This window comes from Micropterus salmoides, unplaced genomic scaffold (genome assembly GCF_014851395.1).
Source record: "Micropterus salmoides isolate LMB-PRFRI ecotype aquatic unplaced genomic scaffold, ASM1485139v1 Ms_hic_scaffold_10, whole genome shotgun sequence".
In the NCBI taxonomy this organism is placed as follows: Eukaryota; Metazoa; Chordata; class Actinopteri; order Centrarchiformes; family Centrarchidae; genus Micropterus; species Micropterus salmoides.
The window spans coordinates 32,700,998-32,727,956 of record NW_024040041.1 but is presented as its reverse complement, the minus strand read 5'-3'; the positions used below and the strand labels follow the sequence as shown (position 1 = coordinate 32,727,956).

Sequence of the window (26,959 nt, the reverse complement as noted above, 5' to 3'; positions counted from 1 at the left end):
CTGCTCGCTGTAGTTTCTTTCAAACAAACAGGAGGAAATAGTACATTTGTTTTTGCACTATTTTCAGTGGTGGATGAATCCACATGTGGTGCTCTAGTGAGTATTTGGGGCAGTAGGACGGTGAATGTGGGACCAAATCCCTTTGTCCTGTGTCTTGACAAACCTTAACACAGAGGACAAGAGGGAAGTACTGCTGGACCACAACAAAATCAGGCTATGAGACACACTGTTGACAAAAAGAAAAAGTACAGACTCTACATTAATATCTCTTTTCTTTTTCAGCTGCACTTCCTTCCCCAAAGAGGCTGCAGGAGGTGAGTCTTCCCATCGTGTCCAACAGGGATTGTAGGGAGGTCTACGGTGGTATAGTCACAAACAACACAATCTGTGCCGGTGTGACCCAGGGAGGACAGGGGACCTGCCAGGTGAGTCTGTCTGCAAAACACTCCATAACACACATGTTTAAATCTGCACTAATAAACAGATCTGTCACTGGTGATAAAAATTACAGTATTTCCCTCTGAGAGTAGAAGTATGAAGTATAACCGACCTGTCTGACGTCTGCAGGGGGATTCAGGCGGCCCGCTGGTGAAGAATAACGGCTTTATCTGGGTTCAGGCTGGAGTTGTGAGTTTTGGATCAGATCAAGGTTGTGCCGTGCCTAATGTCCCACAAGGCTTCACCCGAGTGTCCGAGTATCAGTCCTGGATCAACAGCCAGATCAGCACCAACCAGCCGGGCTTTATCACCTTCACGGAGAACAGTTCAGCCTCTGGGAGCGGTACAACCTCTGGGAGCGGTACAACCTCTGGGAACGGTTCAACTTCTGGAACCTCTCACCTGGTTTCCCTCTCGGTTCCTCTGCTGCTGTCCATCTTACTTGTTGACTTCTACTTCTCTGTCCTTTCATAGAAAGTTTAATTATGATAATTAATGAACCAGGATAGAGTCAACATCTTTGTCTCTCTGTCTCCTGGTCTCATATTTTGAGCCTTTTGAGATTAATTTATTTAAACAAGCAACAAAATCTGGTATATGAAGGCATTTTTGTATCTTTTTAATGCAAGCAAAAATGTCGAGAGCATATTTGTCACTGCAATCGAAAATAAAATTTGTGATTAAAAACAAACCGGCCTTTTTTGTGTCACAAAAAGGTTTTTATAGCTAATCCGTCCTCTTTGATTGCAAGTGAAAAAGTTTTGCGAGTCAAAAATGGTCAAGATTAGAGTTTCTATTGGTGGGTGTGACTGACCAATCGTGGGTTTGGATCGACTGCATCGCCTAGGTTTGCCACCTTTGTGACGGCCCTGCCTAGTTGGGTGTTTAACTGTGTGGTGTTGGGCAGTTTACTGTTCTCATTTTGTCCTTGAAGGTATCAGCGCCCGTAAGCCAGATTGGGAGCACCTGGCCCAGACGCTGTAGGAGGATAAATACTCTGGACCTTTTGCTCTCGAGCTCTTTCATCTGAGGGCTGTTTCACAAAACCAAGATAGCGGATTAAGGCGGGATTTTCCAGATATCCTGGGTAAATTAACCCATTGTCGCGAATTTACATCATACCTCTTCCTTGTAGACTGCAAGCCAAAATAGCACATGGATTCCGCCAAAATCTAGGAACCTTTTGCAAGCCCTTGTTTCTCATTTATGCCTGTTGTCGCTAATTTGCATCGTACCTGAATTTATATCTTTTCTATGTTCTAAAGACAAATTAGCAATCTTCACTTAATTTAACATCAGCTTGAAAGCAAATGAAAACACAAATAATTTTTTTTTTTTTTTGCAAGGTAATTCAAAGTGCTTTATATAAAAAAAGTAACAGGGAAATATAACAAAGTTTTAAAAGATAAATAGAACAAAAACAGGCAGGTCTCCCACCTTTGCTTATTTTACTCCTTTGATTCCCCATGTCCCACTCTATCCCCCCTTTAGTTACTTAGGGACTCTAAATGGTATGGTCCATTTTAGGGGTGTTTGAAATTGTATTTCAAGATTCTTGAGGTTTGAATATTGGGGAATATATTGTGATATTTACAATTACAGGTGAGAAAGACCCCCCTGAACTGTTGTTTTTGAGGGGTCGAAGTTTTAATTAGTATTAACAAAGAGCACTTCACACGAGAGCCAGATCCAGTCTTAACATATTTTTAACCCAACAAAGAGCTCAGGCTGTAAGTTCATGCATCTAAGCGCGTCGGCTATGCATCAAAACCGGTAACAGATAGTGTCAGTTATGAGCAAATTGAAAAAGAGCTGTATGCCATTAAATTTGGATGAAAGAAATATCACCAGTATGTCACTTTGGGAAGTCACGTAAGTCCATCATGTGGAAACTGCTAGCAGCAGCGCATACAAAGATATGACGTCACCATCATCCACAGACCAAGTCAAGCCACTCCTGTTGCAGAAACGCTTTCCAGGAAATCACTATCTGACCAAGACAACGCTATCAGTGAAGGCATGGACATGCAAGCGCACATGATATATAGCAATTTATGTGTCAGCGACATCAAGCTGAAAGAGAGCAGAGACAGGAAAAGACATTCAGCTCAGATCATAGCAGAATACTGGAACCATCTGGTTGAACTTTCGCAGAACTTTCAGAGCTTGAAAATCATCATTCCTACCTCACTGTGCACAGAGATGTTATCCAGGATGCATGCAGAGAGCACGAGACATCCTGTTTTGTCCAGGGATGAACAAGCAGATTAAGGAGATGGTTAGAAAGTACCACACGAGTCTCGAGCACAGACCTAAGAGGCATGTAAACCCGGAGTAAAATCTTGTAGGCTTTGTGTACACATACCTGGCCAATGAAAGTGATTCTGATTCCAAAAAGTAGGCACAGCAGCAGGCTCGGGGCCATACAAAGTGTTAATTTGTTTTGTTGGTGAAGAAGGGCGTGTGCGGCATGTCAAGGCGGTTTATCCACTTATGACAAGACATTGTTGGTAGAATCGCACCATGGAAGTCAAAGTGTTGGTTTGTGGCATCGTGCTCGTGGTTTTAGCGGTTACAGGTGAGCGCTGTTAAATCACAGTTGATCACCTGATTTGTTTTGTGTTCATAATGAAAAGAAATTTAGACGGTAGAAACTGACTCTTGTGTTTCTGTGTAATTTTCAACTAATTGCTAATTTAGAAAGCTTCATGTAACGTAAGACTGTGGAAGTGCTAGCAGCCACCTGCAGAAATGTTTGACTGAACTTGAAAAGAAGAACTGGCAGTTTGACTCTGTGTGTTGGCAGGAGACTGATTCAGTTTTATTAGAGTAATAACCTAAGAAATGTCTCTGTGTAAAAAAAATTGCGGTAAAACAATTTATTGAGTGTACTTGAAAAATCACAACAGAATGAAGTGAATATAAGACAATGACTCGAGTGTCTCAGGACACAGGAGAAACCAGCTGGTTTTGTTCTTGAAATTATTTTACTAATTAAGAGATAATCACTGCACAAACAACAAGCAGACAGTTTCATGTAAGTGACTAAATGTATTGTTATTTGTGTCTCTCCTACAGGAAGCAACGCACAGTTAGATGGTGAGTTCTATTCTCATACTCTTCTGTTCTGTTCTGAGTCAAAAACTGTCTCTCCACAGAGGTTGGTTAAAGTGTGATGAAGTTCAGACATTCACGTTCCCCTCAGGTCGAGTCCAAGTAACTTTGGTGATCCTCTGACTTTTCATGTAGCTACTTAGACAGAAAGCTTCTGAATTCGGCTTCTTATGTGCTTCCAGCAGCATGCTAACATGCTAAATGTTAGCAGCAGGTGTCAGCATTTTACAATTTTAAATTTAAAATATCAAGCAAGTGTTGAAAAATGCTAAATTTGACACTTTCAGGGAAGAATACTAGATGACTTCAGAGTTTAAAGTGATGAAAGAATTTTCACTTGAAGCCAAGCATTTTTTTTTAAGATTATTTGCAGAAACACAAACGTGATATTTACAGCATCACCTTGAGGTCAGAGAGGGTAGGTATATGTACCTGACGAGTGAGTGAAATGTTCAACCCACCTGCCAAATTTTGTGTTGTAATGCTTATCCTGCACAAACACTTTAGCAAAAAAAACTAAGAAAGTGTCCCAGGTTTCAAGTACAAACTACAACAGTGATCTGAACACCCCCATTAACGGCAAATCAAAATTGGTCACCTTGGACTTTGAACCCTCATTCTTCAGAGCCTCACAGTAGGTGACTTACTGACTGAGCTACTGTACTTTACAAGCTACAGCTTGATCACTGCAGACTCACCGTTTGACCGATTTGAAAAACCTTTGCAACACTTGATATCGGCCATCTAGACAATGTCTGTGTTGATTTTGGTAGCATTTCAAGAAAGACTTGTAAAGATATAGATGTTAATTGATTTAGCATATTCTGAAAAATATAGTGACAGACTTCTGAACTGACCAAAGGTTGCAGTGAGTTTGTCACATGTCAGTGGATGTGCTGAAAAAATTTCAGCTCTCTATGACGTACGGGTGATTTTCTTCTTAGAAATTTACACTCCCACTTTAAGCAATAATTTTTAAGTGTGTATTTTGAATATATGTAAAACAGAAACATCTGAGAAGAAAATGCAATTTAATAAACAAATTTTGTAATTTTTTGTAAAATACAAAAGTTTAAATATATGATAAAAAACAGATTGACATATCAAAATTATTTTGATAACTTTAGATCAGCGATGTCCAAAGATAATCCTGCCAAAGTTTCGCATCAATTAGCTAAATGGTGTTAAAAATAGCTTTTTGAGAAAATCTGATATTTTTAGGCCATAAGAGCAAAGATGGAGATATTTCCAAAGATTAAAATAATTTAAAAGAAGTTTTACTTAAAACAAAGCTATTTTTGAAAATATTGCAAAACGTAAAATATGATTGTTATAGCACCAACATGAGGTCTGTGAGTGCCATTTTTTTTACTGAGTAGTGGGAGGAATTTGCAACCCATCTGCCAATTTTGATGAGTTTCGTCGAGCAGTTTTTGCTGCACAAACACTTTTAGCGGAGAAAAAGAAGAAGGAAGAAGAACAACAAAAACAATAGGATTCCTGTAGCTTCACCACTTGGATCCCTCATAAAAATAATCTGTATTTATAGAGCACTTTTCAAACTCTATGTTACAAAGTGCCTCTACAAAGGCAGAAAATACACAGGTTCTAAAATCCATCAGGTTTTACTATAAAACTAGGAATTACAGTTCAAAGAAAAAAAAATCAGTAAAGGTTCACAGATGGAAAATACTTTAAAAATGAATAGCCCGAGAGCTTTTATTTGCTAAAATCACTGAATTGACCCTTTATTTGGGACAGGCGTCCATATGGGACAGGGCTTTAATTCCTCTAGAACAAAACTTAAATAGACTATGAAACAGTTTTTTATTTCAAGCAGAATATTACTTATATAAAATCCAGTAATATCAAATACACTAATTCATTTGATCTTGCTCCAACAGACGGCTTTTATTTTGAAGGCAGCAACGTAACGAAAACAACAACAACAACAGGGTGCAGACTCCAAAACCCGCCGATGTTGTTGCACCGAGTCCAAGCTGGCACGATCTTGATTATTGCGTAATACCTGCAAGCTGCCTGCCTGCTGTCGTCTTTTCTGCAGAGAGGAAACATGCCGCTTGAGAACATACGGTGTTTTTTGCCATTTTGTGTCCGTTTCATTGGAGATATCGGATCGATTGATTCCCCCCCATCACTGTGGGATGTTCCGTTCTCAATCTACAGGCCTGTAAAGCATGGGAGTGCTTTTGGTGACAGGAATGTTGATGAATACTCCCGTTTTTATCAATATTTCAATGTTTTGTCATTTGTAAATAGGTTGTATGGACTGAAAAAGTGTTTTAAAGATATCTATCAATACAAGTCGGAATTTAAACAATAAATGTTGCCAAAATATGGAAATTCGCCTGGTATATTTGAAAATGTTGTACGATAACTGTTGTATTTTAGTTTATTTTCATCAGATTTACAGTTACAATTGTATTCTAGGTGTAGAAGAAGATATTCAGTTGCATTAAAAGCTAACTCAGGATGGTTTTGTTGGTTTATTGCATCAAAATATAGCTTTTTTTACCAGGCGAGGATAAAAATATCAGATCTTTTCTTTATTGCATCTCCATGTAGTCTGTAAAAGTCAAATAAATATATTAATACACAATGGATTCATATTCCTTAGCTTCTGACTTTTCAAAGGAGACCAGAATTATGCATCTAGGCCAAATGGTTGAGGAGTTATTCCTGATTCATTTTGGGTATGTAATTTTAGGTGTTTTTTCTGGAAAAAGGGGTCTGCTTTCAAGTAGTTAAGAGATTTTATAGAGCCAAAGAACTTACATAAAAACCAGACCAGGCGTTTAATGGAGACCTGCGTTCATTTGTCAAAATGTGTTCCACTACGCCTGTAAATGGATGGGCGAAGAGGGATAATGGATAAGAAGAGGTTTACAAGAGTTCACTGACTCAGCCAGCCTGATTTCCTCGGACAGCAAACACTCTGTCTCTTCATCCTCTGAAACCGACAACAGGCCTCGAGGATCTCAGAGTACATACGTGACTAAAAGGTCAGAGATAGAGCATGGAGAGACGCCATTAAGAGTCTTAAAAGAAATCAATACAATTTTAAAATCTGTTGTAAAACATACTGGTCACCAGTGTAATAAAGCTAAAACGGGGTGATCACGTTTCTTGGTTCTGCAGGCTGGGTGGCAACTGTTGGAATCGATCAATAGATTTTGGGTAAAAAAGAGCAACCGAGAGGTAACAGCTATGGCTAAGAAGGACGGAAGAACAAAAGTATTGCAGCGGATGTAAAACTTATTACAAGGTAACGCAAAAGTAGTAAGGCAAGGCAAGTTTATTTGTATAGCACATTTTAACAACAAGTGCTTTACATAAAACATAAAAGCAACAGGGAAATATAAAAAAGTTTAAAAGCAACATAAAATATAATAAAAGTTACAGTGTTAGAATAAGGGTTAAAAGAGTTAAATGAAAAAAGCAATGATAAAAAGCTAAAAACAAAGAAAAAGAAAACAGGACAGTAAAAGTTACAGTGCAGTGTAAGTTATCAATAAAGAGAAAAATCTTAAATATTAATTAAAAGCAATGGTAAAAAGAAAATTCTTCAATCTTAATTTAAAAGAACTGACTGTTTCAGCAGACTAGTATTTAAAAATATTCTCGCCCTCAAACTTAAGGGGCTCCATAGTTTGAGGTTAATCTATACAGCTCATTCACAGCAAGACAGCGAAAAATGAATGAAAATATGAGATTAAATCACATATATATCCCTAACAACAGGGTTGGGAGGGTTACTATAAAAATGTAATCCGGTACAATTACTAATTACTTCTTAAAAAATGTGCTCAGTAATGTAATCCAAGTACCAGAAAATAAAAGTAATGTAACCTGATTACTTCAATACCAAATACGCAAATAAAGACAAGATGCATTGTCTGCTCAGTGTATTTTTAGAGAAACATACAATTATAAAATATCCCATTTCCATGAAGTCAAAATTGAAGTTCAGGCCTAAATGTTTTTATATGATGCCTTGTACTAGGCCATTAAAATGTTGATCTGATGATGGCGCTAAACAAAAAGTCAGAGGATCACCAAAGTTATTAAGAGTTTGTCCAGAGGGGAACATGAAGGTCTGTGCAAACTTTCATAACAATCCATCCCACAGTTGTTGAGATATTCCGACCAAAAAAGCTGGACAGACAGACTGACATCATCATTGATAGCAAATCTATACAGATGATGCTACCCAGCCAGTAAACAGAGTCTCCCCCCAGATTGTGGCACTGCGCCACTCAACGCCAGGATCGTAGGAGGGGCGGATGCTGTTCCCGGGTCGTGGCCCTGGCAGGTCAGTCTGCAGACCAATGGACTGCATTTCTGTGGAGGCTCCCTGATCAACAACCAGTGGATCCTGACTGCTGCTCACTGTTTCAACATGTGAGCTGTGATCCTGTACCAGGGACTTCATTTATGCTACAAAGAGAAAATGCAGTGAGGATGTGGCCATAAACCACATTAAAACCACTTATCATGTTTTTATTTATGCTGTTAGTATTAATCAGACACCATTACAGCTGTTTCAGGTCAGTTCCGATCTTTATTGTTCTACAAGATTTTTGGGGCATTTGGGATAAATAAAAACTTTTTGTCTCTGACTATAGGGGAGAATGTCAAATTCTTCAAAATGAGGATTGGCTATGATGGATTCAGCTTTCGTGTGATTTGCAACATGTTGTCTTTTCTGCATATCAGCCCCACTCCCAATCTCATCGTTTACCTCGGCCGTGACACCCTGAACTTGTTGACTCCAAACGGAAAGTCCTGGACTGTGTCCCAGATCGTCAAGCATCCAAACTATGATAAAGAGACGTTCAACAACGACATAGCCTTGCTGAAGCTGTCCTCTCCTGTTACGTTCACTGACTACATCAGACCCGTGTGTTTAGCGGCGGACGGCAGCGCCTTTAACATTGGGACGACCTGCTGGGAAACATCAAAACTGAGAGTGAGAATTTAAATTCATTTTACAATCATTTTAAATGTATTGCTAATAGTGAATGATTGTACTTTTTATTGTTGTGTTTTGCAAACGATTGCACATGAATATAAACCAGAAAAAGTGCAGAGGTGATGACGTCAACAGCAGCCAAAGTAAAACCAAAAAAATACTTTTTGTACTTTGTCACAATTTTTATGTGAAGTAAGATTTTGAATGCAGGACTTAGATCATGGCCGTCTGGACTACCTTTCTTAGCCTGCTGCCATCGGGACACTGCGTGGATAAGAAGCAGAAAATGGATGGATGAGTCATGATTGTGGTTTTCAGTTTTATTATTCCTGTTACTTTTGGTTTAGCCTGTTCTGACTTTTGCGTTTGTTCTGTGTTCAGTTCCGTGTCAGCGGGATATCTTAACACCTTTGATCTCCAGCCTACTAGCTATCTGCAGGCCAATCATCTATTCTCGGGCTGCTAGCTTACAGCAGACCAGCCAACCACTCTTGTCCTAGCTGCGAGCTGGATCATCTCCTGTTTTCTATCCTTCAGTCAGTTCTGGCTCCTTAGCTTGATCCTAGAACAACAAGTCCACATAATGGTAACTAGTCCACTAGCGGGGGCCAGTTTGTCTCCCTGCATACTAGCAACCCGCTAACTAGACCCCACCTGCCTGATAGCTGCTTGTTAGCTAATGACCACATGCCTGTTTCCCGGCCTGCTAGTGCTTCGCCAGCTAGCCACCTAGCTGCCTGTCTGCCTGACCCTCACCATGTCTGCGTCCCCAACAAGCAGCACTCCTTTGTGGGCACGTACTTGGCCATTTTTCCTGGCACCTGTGGAGGTCATAAGAGGAGACACGGCAGAGATGCTCACAAGTCTTTGCACTAGAGTCCAAGTCAAGTCTCTCAGGGTATAATGAATGTTGTATCACCTGCTACGTTCAAACCAGGCGGCTTATAAAACTGCTTTGCTATAAGGGATTCTGTAACTGTAACCTGTAAAATGCAACTAATGACAGCTTATTAACTACTGTAAGTCAACACCAACTGCAGGCTCTCAAACCCAATGTAACATTAACTAAATAAAACGCTGAGCAGCTGCAAATCCCGAAGTGCAGTTGAGCAGCAGCAACCCCTGGACTGGTTCTGGTGCTACCCAAAGTGCAACAATGATCCCAGCCCCTGCTGCAGGTGATGAACATATCAAACCCCTTGATCCTGCTGTTCAGCCACAGCAGATTTCTGACTTCCCGTCACTAGAATCCCAAGCCTCTAATGAACTGTTGCCGCCCCCTACCTCTGCTGAACAGCCACCTCCTGACTCTGTGCAGCCTCTTGTTCCCACTGCCTTGCCTCAGAAGAGGATGTTCTGCCCCCTGAACATTTTGAACTGTCCACTTCTGTCCACTAACCCCATTGAGCTGCTGTTCCACTCAGTGTGCCTACTCGTCTGTGTCTGCATCTGGGTTCAACCTTGTAGTTCTCCTGCCTTTGCACTTCCATCCATTGCAATAGGATGAATAATTTCTAACAGTTGTGAATTTTTTGTACTGATGATTTAAACTGGAGAGTTTCACGTCCATTTTTTTTACTTCAAATTTGCGCATATAAAATCACTGATGGTAACACGGCTACAGTTGACCAAAAAAAATAATACATGCAGACTCAACATTAATTAATTAATGTTTTTTCAGCTCTACTTCCTTCCCCAGGGAGGCTGCAGGAGGTGAGTCTTCCCATCGTGTCCAACAGTAATTGTAACGCTTCCTACGGTTTCATCACAAACAACATGATCTGTGCCGGTCTAACCCAGGGGGGACAGGGCACCTGTTTTGTGAGTCTGTCTGCAAAAATACTCTTCCATCAACTGATAACTCTGAGAGTAGAAGTTTGGAGTATAACCGACCTGTCTGACATCTGCAGGGGGATTCAGGCGGCCCGTTGGTGACTAAAAACGGCTCTGTCTGGGTCCAGGCTGGAATCGTGAGTTTTGTAGCACAAGAAGGCTGTGCCCTGCCGAATGTCCCCGAAGGCTTCACCCGAGTGTCCCAGTATCAGTTCTGGATCAACAGCCAGATCAGCATCTCTGGAGCCGCTCACCTGGTTCCCCTCTCGGTTCCTCTGCTGCTGTCCATCGTCCCTGTTCTCTTCTCCTTGTCTGTCCTTTCATAGAAAATTTATTTAATACACCAGGATTTAAAATCTCTGTCTCTCTGTCTCGTGGTCACATATGTTTTGCCTTTTAAGACTCATTTATCTTAAAACAAGCAACAAAATCTGCTCCTTGAGTCAAATATTTTCACCCGTTTTTACCGTTCAGCTTCTCGTGTTTTGCAGAAAAGAGACGACAGAAGAGAAGAGAGAGATCAGAAACTGGTGTAATGATGCTTAATTTAAAGAGTAAAATAAGGAATGTTCTATCACTCTATTTCCTTATTTTGTATTTATTGATGAATCATTATTTAAAATAAAATTGTAATTTTTTTAAAAAAGCTTTTAAATTTAACTCATTAAACAGTTTTTCTAATATTCCATTGCACAGTTCATTTGTTTCCTTTCCTAACATTTAATTTCCATTTTCTAATTGTTTCGATTAAAAGACGCTATAAAATAAATATGTGTGAATTATACAGTGACAATCGGGGGGTCAACTTTTTACGGGTTGTAAAGGGAACCCAGTACAGCGCAGACACATGCTTCAGTGAACTTAAGTCTTACAATGCTTACAATATCCTTGCTGATAAATCACATTAATTACACTATGGGTGCCTCACATCACACATCGTTTTTAGTCAGCGGTCACCAAGTATTCTAGAGCATAACTGCCTGCAAGTCAGACCCGCACACAACAGCAGACCCTCCCAACGCTCATAGACCCACAAAACTACAAATCTGTAGTATTCTACAGGTCAGCAGTGGTTTACACATCTGTAGTGGTCTTCAGGTCTGTAGTGGTTTACAGGTCTAAGGAAATGTGGGCTGGTTTGTGTTCTTCTAACATTATGTGTTTGTTGGCAGGTCTAGGCACCAAGTCATAACCTAATTATTTCTTGATATTTATTATATTTGTTATATTCTGACCCACTTCTCTTTCTGCATTCATTGGCTGTAATAAATGAAATAAATCTGTAGATGTTGCCTAAATGTCGAGGTTATACATGAGAACATGTCCACAGACATTTACACACAGGAAAGATATAATAAAATAAAAGCATTCATACATACATGTATACAAACATATAGTAATCTTTAAACCAAATCTTTTAATCTTTCCACCATCTGGTTATTAAATTCAGACAGGAGCCATTTTAAATAGGATCCTCATCAACAGCTAACAGAAAATAATTAGATATGGTATTACTTTATCACCAGGGCTGCTTGACATTAACACCTGCCAACGCAGTCACTACCACTAGCCACTTCGGCGTGGGAAAAATTGTTGTCTTGTCAACAGACATCGCAGTGCGATGGTGCACACGCCAAATATGACATCCAGACTTTTGTCAAACGAGAATATAAAAGTTCTGTGACAGGGCAGCCACAGTCCCTTAGACCTGTAGACTGTCGGCCTCCCACCTGCTTTTAACCTGATGGTATAATCTCTGTCATCACACACGACCGGTCGCATGCACACACGCACGTGCTCCCCCACTGGCTTCCTGTCCAGTACAGGATTGATTTTAAAATCTTACTTTTAACTTTTAAATGCCTTAATGGACTGGCTCCACTTTACTTAACGGAGCTTCTTCACGTTCACACTCCAGCTAGAGTGCTGTGATCTGCCAGTCTCCTCGTCCTGGATGGACCCAGAAGCAGACCAGAGTTGATCGAGCCTTTAGTGTAGCTGCCCCTAACCTGTGGAACAACCTGCCAGTCCAGATCAGAACCGCCCCAACTCTCGAATGCTTCAAATCACCCTTATTATCCTTGGCTATTTTAATATCATTATATCAAACACTGTATATTATAATGATTTACAGCTGTAGTTTTTCTGTTTGTTGATGCATTTTTAACCTGTGAAGCACCTTGGTCAACCTCGGTTGTTACAAGTGTGCTATATAAATAAAATTGATATTGATATTGATATCACATCATATCATCATTTCACTACCTGTTTTAATAAAAGTAATCATGCCATGTTCTAATCAAAAGATGCGTTTGTATGGGAATAATCTGGAAAATAAAGACCTGTGTACTCGTTTCAGGTATCTGGAAGGACCTCAGAGCGACCAGAGCTTCATAATTATAAACATAAATCCAGTCAAAGCTCGGAGGAAATGCAGATACAAAACAAACACTCCAGAAGTCCCCAAAAATGATATAGGCCTAGATAAAGTTTAAAATCAGTTGCCTTAATTGTGGATTTTTTCTTAGACAAAAATAATTCGATCGTCGTTGCTTTTTGTTTCTAATTATAGTATTTACTGCAGTTATAAATAAGTAGTTAAACAGTGTTTCTGATTCAATAGTATTTTCAGTTGTGTTTTTGAATCTTCTACACCCTTGCACCACTTTTATTATATACAATAAGAAGCTACTCTTTTTATGTGTTTATCTTAATAGACGTTTAATAAATGTTTTCATAAAAATGAGCTTTACACACAAACTTATCAAAGCCAATGACAAAATTAATAAACTTTAGCATGCCATAGTCAACTTTAATCATATAAAACGTAAATTCCCAACAACAAAAATGTGGCTAGTGAAAATGCTGTGTGGCTAGTAACTATGGAAATCCACTAGCCACATTGGCTAGTGAGCAAAAAAGTTGATGTCAAGCCCTGTTTATCACACATTTACATGAGCAGGTGGATAGCATTTAGCTCATAGCCTACAGAAGAACTCAGTCTGGCCTACGTGAATTCCCCCCGTTTAACTTTAATATGTCTAAAAGCTAACATTATAGTAACTTTTGTTCGACAGAGTAGAAATGGACCTATGGAATTAACATCTTTGCCTCTTCACTGGTTGTTGACATAAGTGTGGTTCTAATACCGTAACAAACATTGTGAGTGCAAAGATTTTGCAAGCGCAAGTTACGCATATCCTGGGGGCTAAGCCCCCCCTGTTTTTCAATCCTAGTGACGTCCTTGCTTCCACACCTCTAGGGTGAGCATCCGCGAAGTGGTTTCTGATAATTTGCCTACAAACTTGCTTACTACATAATTTGTAATCATGATCCACATGTCTTAGCCCGTCATTTGATATTATTGTAAAAAAAAGAAACTGTGTCAAGAAGTTGTTAAAGTTACTGACAGGTGCTTGAAGTGGGCCGGTACTCTCCAGTACGCAGTACCGGCACCTCGACATTTTACTCTTTGGCATACCGGGACTTTTTCTTGCGTACCGGGACTTTTCCCAAGCTGCTCTCCTCTGCCCTCCCCATATCAGGTTATCTGGGCGCTACGTGACGCTCACCTGTTCCCGTTCTCGCCTGCCTGCTAAAGAAGAGAAGCTCGTGTGCCTTTCAAGCAGCCCTGTGCAGAAAGTAGCAATGACACTTGTCTCGAACCGACCAATCAGAGGCTGGATGGAGAGGGACATTTAAAAATATTTACAGATAGGCGTCATTTACACTGGGGACGCTGGGGACAGGTCAGAATCAGGATGTCTCCATCACTTTTTGTAAGCTTTTGTTAAAAATGTTCTGAAAAACAGCAACAAGAAATGTTAAATTACAAATGAAACAATGGACATAAAACATGCAATGCAATTGAAATTACTGCATTATATTCCATTATATGTTTATATTTTGAATTGTCACCTTAATTTTGTTTCCCTTCATATAAAGATATTTCCACCATAAATTGGTGCAGAAAATGTCTCCAGAATGCGGGAAATTAAGTGTTTAATGCTCAAAGTCGTTAATGTTATAATATTTACTATAAAGTGTTGGGGACATGTCCCCAGCGTCCCCAGGCCAAATGACACCTATGCCACAAACAAACACTAATCCAAACCACATTTTTCCAGGCACTGCTGTCAAGCTGGGACATTTACAACATTGTTATTATTAATTGTAGTCCTATGGAATTAAATACACAATAATAATAATGTAGTAATAAAATAAACAACGGTAGAAATAATAAACATGTAACTTAGGAACCAAGCTTAATTTCACCTGCTAAGCCTATAGATGGCATTTTAATCATTGGAATGAAATTTGTAGAAAACAACATCGCTGGGTTTCATATAAGGTTTTCCAATAGACTACATGTACATTTAAAGATTATTTGTAACAGCATGTTTACACTATGTCTATTTTATTAAGCTTGTTGTCAGGTTTATTTCTGCTTATTATTTTATTATTATAATTCTTATTATATGTGCATGTATCTTGTACTTTGTACACTGAGAGTGATATAATGCCTGGGGTTAAAATCTTGTAGGCTTTGTGTACATATACCTGGCCAACGAAAGTGATTCTGATTCCAAAAAGTAGGCACAACAGCAGGCTCGGGGCCAAAGAAAGTGTTTTGGTTTGTTGTAAAAGAAGGGCGTGTGCAGCCTGTCCAGGCGGTTTATCCACTGATGACAAGACAAAATTGGGAGAATCTCACCACGGAGGTCAAAATGTTGGTTTGTGGCGTTGTGCTCATCATTTTAGCGGTTACAGGTGAGTGCTGTTAAATCTTGTCTCAGTAGAGAACCAGACTTGATCACCTGATTTGTTTTGTGTTCATAATGAAAGATACATAGACAGAAGAGATTGACTCTTGTGTTTTTGTCTAATTATCTACTTACAGCCAGTTCATTTATTTATACACTTCATTTATTTTCATGTATTATTTATGTATGTACCGGGGTTTTGCTCTCTGGACACGGCTTCACCTGTTCACACAGGTGAGGTAAAGTAAGACTGAGCACAATCCAGCAGCAACAAGTAGAAATATTTGACTGAACTTGAAAAGAAGAACCGGCAGTCTGACTGTGTGTTGACAGGAGACTTGATTCACAGTTTTATTATATTATTAAACTAAGAAATGCATCTGTATCAATTTTCTTTTTAGTAAAACGATTTATTGAGTTTACTTAAATAAATAAAACATAACAAAGTGAAATAAAATCGACGACTTGAGTGTCACAGGAACACCAGAGAAACCGGTTGGTTTTGTTCTCAGAAATGTAAATATGCCTGTTAAACCATTTTAGGTAATCACTACACATTAAAACAAGCAGACAGTATCCTGTAAGTGACTAAATGTATTGTTTGTCTCTCCTACAGGAAGTAATGCACAGTTAGATGGTGAGTTACATCCTCAATTATTTAATCATTTAATGTATTTTTGCTGCAAACAGACATTAAACCAAAAGCAGTTTTTAGTTGCACTTTTGAAGCTCCATTAGAGTCAAATACTGTCTCTCCACAGAAGTTGGTTAAATTGTGACGTTCATGTTCCCCTCAGGATGAGTCCTACTAACTTTGGTGTTCCTCTGACTTCTCATCCAGCTTCCTGTTCAAAACCTCCAACAACTGAATTTTACATCAGCTTCTGCTGTGCTTCCAGCAGCATGCTAACATGCTAACAAGCTTCTTTATATTTTTATCTTTATTTATTGAGCACTTTTCAAAATCCATATTTCAAAGTTACTTTCACAAGGTCAGAAAATAAAACACACAGATTGTAAAAAAACATCAGGTTTAAATATAAAATATTTAGAAATCAATAAAATTCTAAAGCATTGTGACCATTTTATGAAGCTAAAACAGGAGCGATGTGATCACATTTCTTGGCTCTAGTTCTAGGCCGGTAAAACTGTTGCAGAAATCCAGGCGTGGTGAGATGAAGGTGAAAGTTAACAGATTTAATTTTTTATATTTCTAAGCTGGTAAACACATGATTGCACAAGCTTTGTTGTGTGCTGCTCAAATCTTAAATTCTGTTTGAACCAGACAACAAGATTATTTAAAACAGTCTTGATATGATCCACTAGGGAACCAGCAGAGGGCAGAAATTGCTTTGCCATGAGCTGGGACTCAATGATAAGGATCTCTGTTTTGTCTGAGTTCAACTGGAGGAAATTATTTGACTTCACAAAGGCAGACAGAAAGTGAACTCCAGGGTCTGCGGATCTGGAACTTTTATTCGTCCGTCTTAAAAGTTTATTGTTGTGACATCACTGAAAATGGAGATCCTTTGTTCGTTTTCTTTGAATCTTCATCTGGGCCTTCACAAGGACCAGGGACGGGCAAAAATACATTAAAATGTGTTTTAATATAAGATAAGTATATAAGAGCCCTTACATGTCTGATATGCCAAACTACCTCAGCACATACAGAACACAGTACTTAACAGAACAGGGAAAAATCTGGTGGATACGTCACATTTTCACAGAGTTATATGAAAGAAACTGTTTTCAATCACGGAAAGTAAATTCTGTTTCCCTCCAGTTTGTGGCACTGCGCCGCTCAACACCAGGATCGTAGGAGGGGCGAATGCTCCTGCAGGGTCGTGGCCCTGGCAGGCCAGTCTGCAGAGCAACGGATTTCATTTCTGTGGAGGCTCCCTGATCAACGACCAGTGGATCCTGACTGCTGCTCACTGCTTCCCCAGGTGAGCTCTGATCCTGTCACAGCTGTTTCAGTTCAATTCAGATCGTTATAGTTCCAAAAGAGGAATTTGTTTTGCAGCAAGTCTTCAAAAAACAAACAAACAACATAAGCAGAATGAAAGCACAATAAGACAGTTGAAGACACTGACAGAGCTGCTGCAATAGAGAGCCTAAGTCCCTCCCCTTCCGCCTCACTGGACCTTATTTCAGAACTATTTGGGCTTGTCATTGGCGAGAGACAACTAATGTTATGATCCCATTGTGCCCTGAATCACACGCTTGATGTCTGTTTAAAAGATACTTAAATTCAAGAGAGTCGCAGTTTGTCGTGAAACTGTAAAGTAATGTGGTGTCCGAACGATAATGCTGCGATGATGTGTTGAGAAGAAATCCGCTTGACACTGTTCTTGGTTATAAAAGTTTATTACATCAAGGAATTCAGCATCAATTACAAGCTCTGCAGCAGCTTGGAGAGTGACCCAGCCCGATGGCCACTCTGTCTCTCTGTACATTGAACACAGCTTATATAAGACATGTTTAGGTCTCTGCTAAAAACCATATAAGGGCACAGTGCTGTAGACTAAGTGTAACCATCTGTTAGACACCACTTCCCCTACCACTGTGTCTCTCTCCAGCTCTGGGTCAGGGGTCAAATTCTATAGGAGGGTTCACTCTTGGTACACCCATCAATCATTACTTCCCCATAAGGGTTCACTGTCCCTCTCTCCAGCTGCAGAGTATTATGTTAAACTGTAATGTCAAAAGCATATGTTATACACCACAGTAACATTTTGTTTTGTGAAAACTGCTCAATGAACTTCATCTCTCGTCTCACTCAGTGTACATGACCAACATGTTAGCATGGTAATGCTAAGCTAATGTTTATTTCTTGCTGCTTGCTAGCTGACTTAGCTATGTTCCATAGCTGTGTTGTGAAGATAAAGTACCTTTACCTTTAATTCCTCCTCTTAGTCCCAAATTAGGCTTTAATAAATCTTGGCTTGTTATGTAGAAGAAATTCTTTGAATAGCAACATTTCCAACTATATTTTAAGATGACTGAGAAATTAAGATTATAGTTTAGTCTTTCACAAAAAATCATGGACCAGTATCTGTCACATATTTAAACATGTTGTCTTTTCTGCTTCTCAGCACCCCATCCGGTCTCACCGTTAACCTCGGTCTTGAAGCCCTAGACTTGTCGAATACAAATGGGATCTCAGGGTCTGTGTCCCAGATCATCAAGCATCCGAACTTTGATAGCAAGACGCTCGATAACGACATAGCCTTGCTGAAGCTGTCCTCACCTGTTACCTTCACCAAGTTCATCAGACCCGTGTGTCTGGCGGCGGGCGGCAGCATCTTTAACGCCGGGACGACCTGCTGGGTCACCGGATGGGGGAGAATCCAAACTGGAAGTGAGAATTTCAAATCATTCGACAATTATTTTAAAGTGTTTTAAAAACGAAACCACACAATTATATGAACCAGAACCACTTCAGAGGAGATGGGCAACAAGATGACGCCCAAGTAAAATGCAAAACCAATTTTGGTGCTTTTACTGAAGTGAAAGTTTGAATGCAGCACTTTTTCTTTTTTTTATAAATTGATGGCTGTCTGGACTGCCTTGCTTAGCCCACTGACACAGATACTCTGCCATAGATCAGGGGCAGAAAACAGATATTTTCTTGTATGTTTTCTTACATCTTTCATGTCCAACCAAGACTTAAAATCCTTAACTGTGACTCACCAATCATCATCTATGGGAAAGGTGAATGGGACTTTTACTGCAGGAACCAGGGCTGCCTGAAATAGTTCCCACTGAGCCCTGTATTTAAAGGAAAAGTCCAAATTTATCTTAATGTCAACAAATCCCAAAAACATGTCAGTCCACCTCTTAACACTCTTCTTGTCTTGAGACTTCCTGTCTCTGGCCCCAATTGGTTCCTGCTGAAGATGTAAATCTTTAAAGACACCCAACAAATGTATAGTTCCATGTTTAAAAAAGGTTCAGTAATTTCCTATAACTGGTGCTTGCTGCACTGGCGACCTGTCCAGGGTGTTCCCTGCCTTTCGCACGATGTCAGCTGGGATTGGCTCCAGACCCCCGCGAACCTGTACTCAGGATAAGCGGTTGACGGATGGATGGATGGATGGATGGATGGTGCTTGCTGCAGTTTCTATGAAACAACCAGGAGGAAACAATACAGTCAGACCCAACGTTAATATCTCTTTTCTTTTTCAGTTTCACTTCCTCCCCCAAAGACCCTACAGGAGGTGAGAGTTCCCATCGTGTCCAACAGTGATTGTAACGCTGCCTACGGTATAATCACAAGCAATATGATCTGTGCCGGTGTGACCCAGGGAGGACAGGGCACCTGCCAGGTGAGTCTGTCTGCAAAACACTCCTCCATCAAGTGATGATGCACATGTTTAAATCTGCACTAATCTATAGAATAAAAAGGACAGTATTTCCCTCTGAGAGCAGATGGATGAAGTGTAACGACCTGTCTGACGTCTGCAGGGGGATTCAGGCGGCCCGCTGGTGAAAAATAACGGCTCTGTCTGGGTCCAGGCTGGAGTGGTGAGCTTTGGATCAGATCAAGGCTGTGCCGTGGCTAATGTGCCAGAAGGCTTCACCCGAGTGTCCCAGTTTCAGTCCTGGATCAACAGCCAGATCCCAACCAACCAGCCGGGCTTCGTCCTCTTTGGAACCGCTCACCTGGTTTCTCTCTCGGTTCCTCTGCTGCTGTCCATCGTACCTGTTGCCTTCTCCTTCTCTGTCCTTTCATAGTTTAATGATTATGGCACCAGGATAAAGTCAAACTCTCTGCCTCTCTGTCTCGTGGTTTCATTATTTTTTCCCTTTTGAGATTCATTTACTTTCAAACAAGCAACAAAATATTTCCTGTTTCCAGCTGAGTTTCTTGTGTTGAATGAGTTTTGCAGAAAAGAGCCGACAGAAGAGAAGAGAGAGAAACTGATGTAACAACACTTGATTTGAAAAACGAGAAATGTTTTCATTACAGATTAATCTGCTGATTATTTTCTCAATTCATTAATTCATCATTTCTCTCTACAACTTGGTGGAGGTTTTGCACAGAAACATGTCTTGTTGTATTTTCATTGCTTATTATTATCTCAATAATAATAATAATTAATTAATTCCTTATAACTCACCCAATTTCAGTCTTATCCTCAAAGTAATTCAGTTCATCATCATATAAATCCTCACATCATAGAAGCTGGAAACAAACAATTGTTTACATTTTTGTTTGTAAAATGACTAAAATCAATTGCATGAAATAGTTATCAATTAATTTTCTAATGATTAACAAACCATTGTGTTAACTTTGCTCTAAACAGGTGAAATAATTTCAACTCATTTGCAAAATTTTCACTTTAGTGGAAACTTTAAAGTCGTTTGTGTCGATGTAATGAAATGAAATAATGAAATGAAATTTATTGAGCCTGGAGTTTTAATCATAGCTTTTAAATGTTTATTCATAATCAATTAATAAAACAGACCCATTTAAAAAAAACTATAAAAAATCAATACTGATTTTAAATAAGCTTCAAACTAAAAGTGAAAAATACAACAAAAGATAATTAAATAAACCATTTAATGACTTTATCCTTGTTTTGTATTTAATGATAAATTATAATTTAAAATGCAATTTAACTTATTAACTAATTTTTCAACTATTCCATCACATAGTTCATTTGTTTTCTTTTTTTGACATATCATTTCCTTTAGGCTATGTGATTGATTAAAAACCTTTCTTAAAGGTTCAGTGTGTGAGATTTAGTGGCATCTAGTGGTGAGGGTTGTGAATTGCAACCATCTGTCCAGTCTACCACTGCCCCCTAACTAAAGAACAAAAAACAGTGCAGCACATGTTGTAATCTGAGAAACATTCGCTGCAGAATCCAAAGTTGTCTCAAAGTGGGATTGAGGCCCAAACCCTTGGATTGCAGTCCTGCACTTTACTGACTGAGATAACCAACCAACATGTTGATGTAAGTCAATGTCATGACTTATATTCTCATCCACCATCTAATGGTTGAAAATATTGCTCCGATTCAAAACTTATGTGCCGACCCCTGCAGTATATTATTACTACTTCTTCTTCTAACGTACGTATTCAACATAGTGATGAGTGTCTGCACTGCCTGAATTCTACCAGAAGTAGAAGATCGTAGTGACGAAATGCGCTCTGTAGGCTGTTCATTTACAGCTACTGTAGAAACATTGTGATGCAACATGGCGAAGGGGGTGCCCGCGGTGATGTTGATAGAAATGGCTCATTCTAAGGTAATAAAAACATAATGGTTTGTTATGTAAGGTCTTTACACACCACTGAAAACACAGTTATGGATATTATATTGCATTTCTGCCGATAGATCCTCAGAAATATTACACACTGAACCTTTAAAAAGTGGTGAACGTATTAACATGGTAACAATTAAACACTAAAAGTTTATAATTATTTCAGGGGCTCCAGACTACAATCAAAGTCTGAACAGATTTTGGCCTGAAATTGAACAAACACACAAACAATACTTTCTGCTGTTTTTTCATGAAAAATTTTATTTATAAAAATTTGGACAGAAGCTGAATTTTAGAAGTTTATCATGTTGAACCTGTGATGTTGCAGATTGATGGTAAAGACATGTACATATTTAATCTACTATTAATTAATTACTGTAACTATTAATGCCTTATTTTTTTGCACTGAACACTTGCAACTGTGACTTAGAGGATACATGAAGTACACAATTTCATCATTTTACATTAATGTGGTAGTCAAATACACACACACACCTCAGACAGTATCAGCGGTTGGGATTTATTGCAGGGCTGTGCAACTGGATAACCTTTTACAGCCGTTCCTATTTTTTGACAGTTTGTTAATCTGTCCTTTTAACTGTAAAATGTTAATTAAATGCTTTTTTCTGATCAATACGAGTTATAATGCTGAAATATATATATATTTCTGATTGTCTCACATGTTTATCTGCTAATATACATTTTTAATGCAAGGATTTTACCACTAATGTAGTACATCTGTATGAATATTTTTATTTTGGTATTGCTACATTTACATTAGGATTTCTGACTGTGGTATATGTAATATGACTATAGTCATAGTTTTCAAGGTAAAATAGTTCATACAAGATATATATCATGCTGCAACCTTATTTATCAAGGTCATTACAACTATAGAAGAAAAAAAGGGCACTTTATGTTGTGACTGTATGTCAATATGGCTGTTTAAACAGATCTGTTCTGTTGTATTTGTGTATTTGCTCAAATAAAAACATATGAGAATGAGATACTATGAGATATTATGCTTTACAGCATACAGTTGAGGCCAAAATTAGTAGCCCCCCAAGAATTATGGAACATTTTCCTAAAATTCTTCCCAAAGTTTGCAGCATTGATAAAACTTGATATAATCAAACATTCATCAATGATATTTAGTAGCTTTGGTACATTTTGGAAAACAAAATACAGTTTTAGGCTTGCTTTATATCAAATATGGTGGTCAAAACTATTAGCCCCCATTTTTGCTTTCAAAACACACCTAATTAACCAATCAGCTTTCAAACAACACCTGTGCAGTCAATTGGCTTCCTAGTAACGCCTGAGCGTTCAGTCAGCATAAAAGGACTCCAAGGAACAGGGCACTTGAACACATATTGAGAGCTACTGAAAAGACTACTTTTACTCACCATGCCAAAGACAAAGGAGATCAGTCTTGATCTCAGAAAGAAGATAGTAAAAGCTCATGATAAGGGGAGAGGCTATACTGCGATTTCAAAGCATTTCACAGTGTCTAGAACGTGCATACGCTGCCTCATTGCCAAGGAACAAACCTGGGCGTGGTCGTAAGTGCAAGATTTCAAGAACTCAGGAGAGGAAAAGAGTCAGAGATGTCAGCAAGAAGTCCCGGACATCTGCCAAGATGATTGTTGCTCTCCCGGCCTCTTCTGGAGTTGATGTTTCACGGAACACAGTTGTGAGGGCTCTTCAGGGTCATCATCACCCAGAAGAACCCCTTTATTCAAAGAACGGCACATCACAGCCAGACCGAGGTTTGCCCGTGAACATTTGAAAGGTAAAGATGAGTTTTGGAAGTCTGTGCTTTGGTCTGATGAGACTAAACTGGAACTGTTTGGGCACATCAGAGATGCTCTCAAGTCTCTGAGCTAGAGTCCAAGTCAAGTCTCGTCAAGTCTCGAGTCTTTGAGCTAGAGTCCAAGTCAAGTCTTGAGTCTTTGAGCTAGAGTCCAAGTCAAGTCTTGAGTCTCTTGTGGTTATAATGAATGTTGAATCACCTGCTGTGTTTAATCCAGGCTGCTTATAAAACTGCATAGCTATAAGGTATTCTACAAATGTAACCTGTTTTTCACAAAGCACAACCATGTGATGTGCAATGCAATTAATGACAACTTATTAACTAATGTAAGTCAACACATCACCAGACTCTCAAACCAGTGTAATGTTATAACTAAATAAAACTGTAGCGTTCCATGATCAGCAATGAACCTGTAGCCTGTTTGCAGCCATCGGTAATAATTAACGCTGATGGCAGCCAGCGGGACATAAATGGTTACATTAATTGACTACCGCAAATTTGGCAAGCAAACAAATGCTCATTCATCTTTTCATAATGAACGACAGTCGGAGTTAACTCCTCGTAGGTTGTAGCTAAAGCAAGAACCAAGCTAACGTTAGATGGCCAATGCTGAGCTAAACATGTCTGGCTTTAAAGCCAAAGTTTATGATGAATGGGTCAGCAGCTGCTGGTGTTTGTTGTCCTCTCTCATGTGTGGCCACACGCAGCTGATGCTATGTGTTCTGTAGGAAGATTTTTCTATGATCCGACCTGCCCTTTCTGTGCCAACAGCACAAAAGTAATATTAGTGGTGGACAAAGTAATCAGATCCTTTATTTAATTAAGATTTTTATGTGGGGGAGGTGGGGGGTTGGGTGCTGGACTCGAACTTTGGCCACAGCAATAAGGGCTCAGTAATGTACATGGAGCGCACGCTCTATCAAGTGATGTTACTGTACCCCTAGATCTTTTATTTAAGTAAATGTACTAATACAACTCTTCCAGGTTAAAGTCCTGTGTTGAAAAAGTTGTTTCAGTAAAAGTACTATCAGGAAAATATCCCTGTGCCTGTCCAATTGTTTCTTAAATCAGCCAAGTCAAAACATCAACATTTGTTTAAAAATGAGTATGAACTTGTTTCTTTGCAGTTTTTTCAGGTCTGAAAAACCAGTTGTCATTTTGTACAATTATTTCCTCTAAATTAATTTTACTTGGAATTTCCTCTAAATGTTGTCAGCAGTTCATAGAAAAATCACACATTTCTATATATCTTCAGAACTGATAATTTAGCAGTGGTCTCTTAATTTCTTATATATTTAAATGAAGAAATTGATCTCATAAACCTGAGACGACTTGTTGACCAATGGCTCAAACTAACTATCTTTAGTTAAGGGCAGCCCTGTTATTGATTATAGCTTACAGGCAGGCAGGTAGGCAGACCAAGATAGCAGTACAGAACAGCAGTTCTTATCCAGTCTGTCCCTCCCAGCTTCAGATTTATGATCAAAACTGGCGTACACGAGAAAGGAAGGGCAGTTGCCAATTTTGATTAATGACTCCAATGCAAAAAGATGAACTTTTGCTTCTTTTAATTTTTATTTGGAATTTCAAAAAAGAAATTGTCAGCAGTTTATAGAATAAAACACTCAACCACACATCTATAAATAGTAAAACCATAGAAACTGATGATTTGGCAGTGGTCTCTCCCAGAGCTCTGTTTTATTACGTATTCTCTTTTCTCTTTTGTATTTCTCTGTAGTGTTGCACGTGTTAATAACGTCACTTTCTTTCTCACCTCTGGAACTCAAACCTTTTTCTGATCCCCCCCGGAAATATATCCAATCCAACTTTATTTCTAAAGCACATTTAAAAACAACCGAGTTGACCAAAAGTCTCTTGCTTACGAGTTCCAGTAAGGAGACAAGCGGCAGCATTTTGAACCAGTTGTAGTTGAGAGAGGGAGGCCTGGCTAACACCTACATACAGAGCATTACAATGATCAAGGCGTGTTGTGATAAATGCATGGAAACCCTCTCAAAGTCTGTGAAGGATAAAAAGGGGCTTTAGCTCAGTAAGAAGCTTAAGTTGAAAGCTTTCACAACAGAATTGATCTGCTTCTCAATTTTAAAATCACAATCCATTTTAAGGCCCAAAGTTTGTAACAGACATAAGGTCGTAAGGTGCCCTGGTCTACTTGTAAGACATCAGAGGCGCCACTGGATCTAAAACCATGACCTCAGGTTTACTCTCGTTGAAGTTTAAAAAATGTAATGCCATCCAGGCTTTAATATCATTAAAACAGTCAACCAATCTTTTTAAAGAGCTGCCATCTTTTCTTTTGATGGGCAGATAGATTTGCGAATCATCTGCGTAAAAACGGATTCTGATGTTGTGTTTTTTTTTTAAAAGCTTGATCCAAGGGGAAGCAAATAGAGTGAGAAAAGAATTGATCCGAGAAAATAATCTTATCATATTTAAAAAATTAAACAAGGTCCAGGGTGCTACTCTTTAGGGGTTATTTTGCCATGGCCACGCATGAGACTCATAAAATACATAATTACTGGCCCCACATGACGTGTGTGCAAAGTTTCAAGAGCCCCTGAAAGGACCAACCTCTGACGTAACTCCTACAACATACACATAGGCGGTGTATGTTTCATTTAGGTGAGGCCTTACACAAAGCATTACAGCAGGACAATGTAAAGCACAAGGTGGGGTAAGGTAGGACAGAGGGACTTCAGTAATGGTTGTCATACACATAATGTATTTGACTCAACATGAAAATCCAGAACAGGCAGTTTGACTCTCAGTGTGTTTGTTCACACACAGTACAAACCCCTCTGATCCGAACCTGCTGGCAGCTTTATTTGGTTTTGTTTGAAAAGAAGGGCGTATGTGGTATGTGCGGTGTGGCCTTAGACAAAGCATGACAGCAGGTCAATGTACCTGACGGGAGGGCCGGTTTAGTGGAGACGGGTGGGTCACACCTTCCTGTTCCAGGTTATTAAACTTCTCCATTGATGAACGTCTCCACTGATCATAAGACACAGTTGGAAGAATCGCACCATGGAGGTCAAGCTGTTGGTTTGTGGCGTCGTGCTTGTGGTCTTAACGGCTAAAGGTGAGTGCTGTTAAATATGTCTCATTAGAGAAGCAGTGGTGATCACCTGATTTGTTTTGTGTTCATAATTAAAAGATATCTAGATTGGAAAGATTGAGAGATTTATGCATTTTCAAAGACAATACTTAAACTGGAGAAAGAGCACATGGCAGTTTCATGGTTAATGTAATGAATAAATTATCAAACTAAGGGTTCATACAATTTTACTCTCACTGTTTCTTTAAAGTGACTAAATGTTTTATTCTTTGTCTCCCACAGGAAGCAATGCACAGTTAGGGGGTGAGTTATGTTCTCATACTTTGTCTTTTATTCAGTTAAGTTCTCTTTTTGCAAAGATAACGCACGGCCGATTCACCTGTTTTCTCTGTTTACACAAAACACACAGAAGAGAAAAGGTTTCAAGCAGAGCTCAAAACATACCTTTAAACCCTCAACATTAATACAGTCCTGGTTTGAAAAATCTGAATTAGAGGAGGACATTTATTATTTTTTGGGGCAAATTCATTGGATTCCTGAGAGATTCTCGCAGGATTGGAAAAAATCTCACTATTCCTCAGGAGACCGGACAGGAAAAATGTCAACAGTAGCGGGCAGGAAAGCAGAAAGCAGCTTTTAGTCGCACTTTTGAAGCT

The 26,959-nt window shown here is 39.2% G+C and overlaps 2 protein-coding genes across 2 annotated transcripts in view; both read left to right on the top strand.

The window, feature by feature from the left end:
* The window catches only part of LOC119918099 (transmembrane protease serine 9-like), a 59,382-nt gene that overhangs the window by 24,140 nt on the left and 8,283 nt on the right, over window positions 1-26,959 (top strand). Inside the window, exons 7-22 of the mRNA XM_038738636.1 lie at window positions 283-425; window positions 568-910; window positions 1,373-1,418; window positions 7,840-7,974; window positions 8,290-8,542; window positions 9,762-9,968; window positions 10,456-10,688; window positions 10,870-10,910; window positions 14,975-15,148; window positions 15,758-15,778; window positions 16,925-17,087; window positions 18,237-18,502; window positions 19,330-19,469; window positions 19,609-19,877; window positions 20,275-20,287; window positions 21,743-21,749. Coding sequence (XP_038594564.1) covers window positions 283-425; window positions 568-910; window positions 1,373-1,418; window positions 7,840-7,974; window positions 8,290-8,542; window positions 9,762-9,968; window positions 10,456-10,688; window positions 10,870-10,910; window positions 14,975-15,148; window positions 15,758-15,778; window positions 16,925-17,087; window positions 18,237-18,502; window positions 19,330-19,469; window positions 19,609-19,877; window positions 20,275-20,287; window positions 21,743-21,749 — 2,454 coding nt within the window. The remainder of the gene's footprint in view (window positions 1-282; window positions 426-567; window positions 911-1,372; window positions 1,419-7,839; window positions 7,975-8,289; window positions 8,543-9,761; window positions 9,969-10,455; window positions 10,689-10,869; window positions 10,911-14,974; window positions 15,149-15,757; window positions 15,779-16,924; window positions 17,088-18,236; window positions 18,503-19,329; window positions 19,470-19,608; window positions 19,878-20,274; window positions 20,288-21,742; window positions 21,750-26,959) is intronic.
* Window positions 2,223-11,064, top strand: LOC119896578 (prostasin-like). Its single transcript, XM_038710066.1, has 6 exons — window positions 2,223-3,016; window positions 3,517-3,537; window positions 7,812-7,974; window positions 8,290-8,542; window positions 10,227-10,366; window positions 10,456-11,064. Exons 1-5 carry the CDS (start codon window positions 2,962-2,964, stop codon window positions 10,260-10,262), a joined length of 528 nt encoding a protein of 175 aa, XP_038565994.1. The 5' UTR covers window positions 2,223-2,961; the 3' UTR covers window positions 10,263-10,366; window positions 10,456-11,064.

What these genes read in the sequence shown, in the direction of transcription:
- LOC119896578 (XM_038710066.1), top strand. Translation starts at nt 2,962, where the DNA reads ATGGAAGTCAAAGTGTTGGTTTGTGGCATCGTGCTCGTGGTTTTAGCG. An exon ending in CGTGGTTTTAGCGGTTACAG is followed by an intron (nt 3,017 to 3,516) that starts GTGAGCGCTGTT and finishes TCTCTCCTACAG; the next exon opens with GAAGCAACGCACAGTTAGAT. An exon ending in GCTGCTCACTGTTTCAACAT is followed by an intron (nt 7,975 to 8,289) that starts GTGAGCTGTGAT and finishes TCTGCATATCAG; the next exon opens with CCCCACTCCCAATCTCATCG.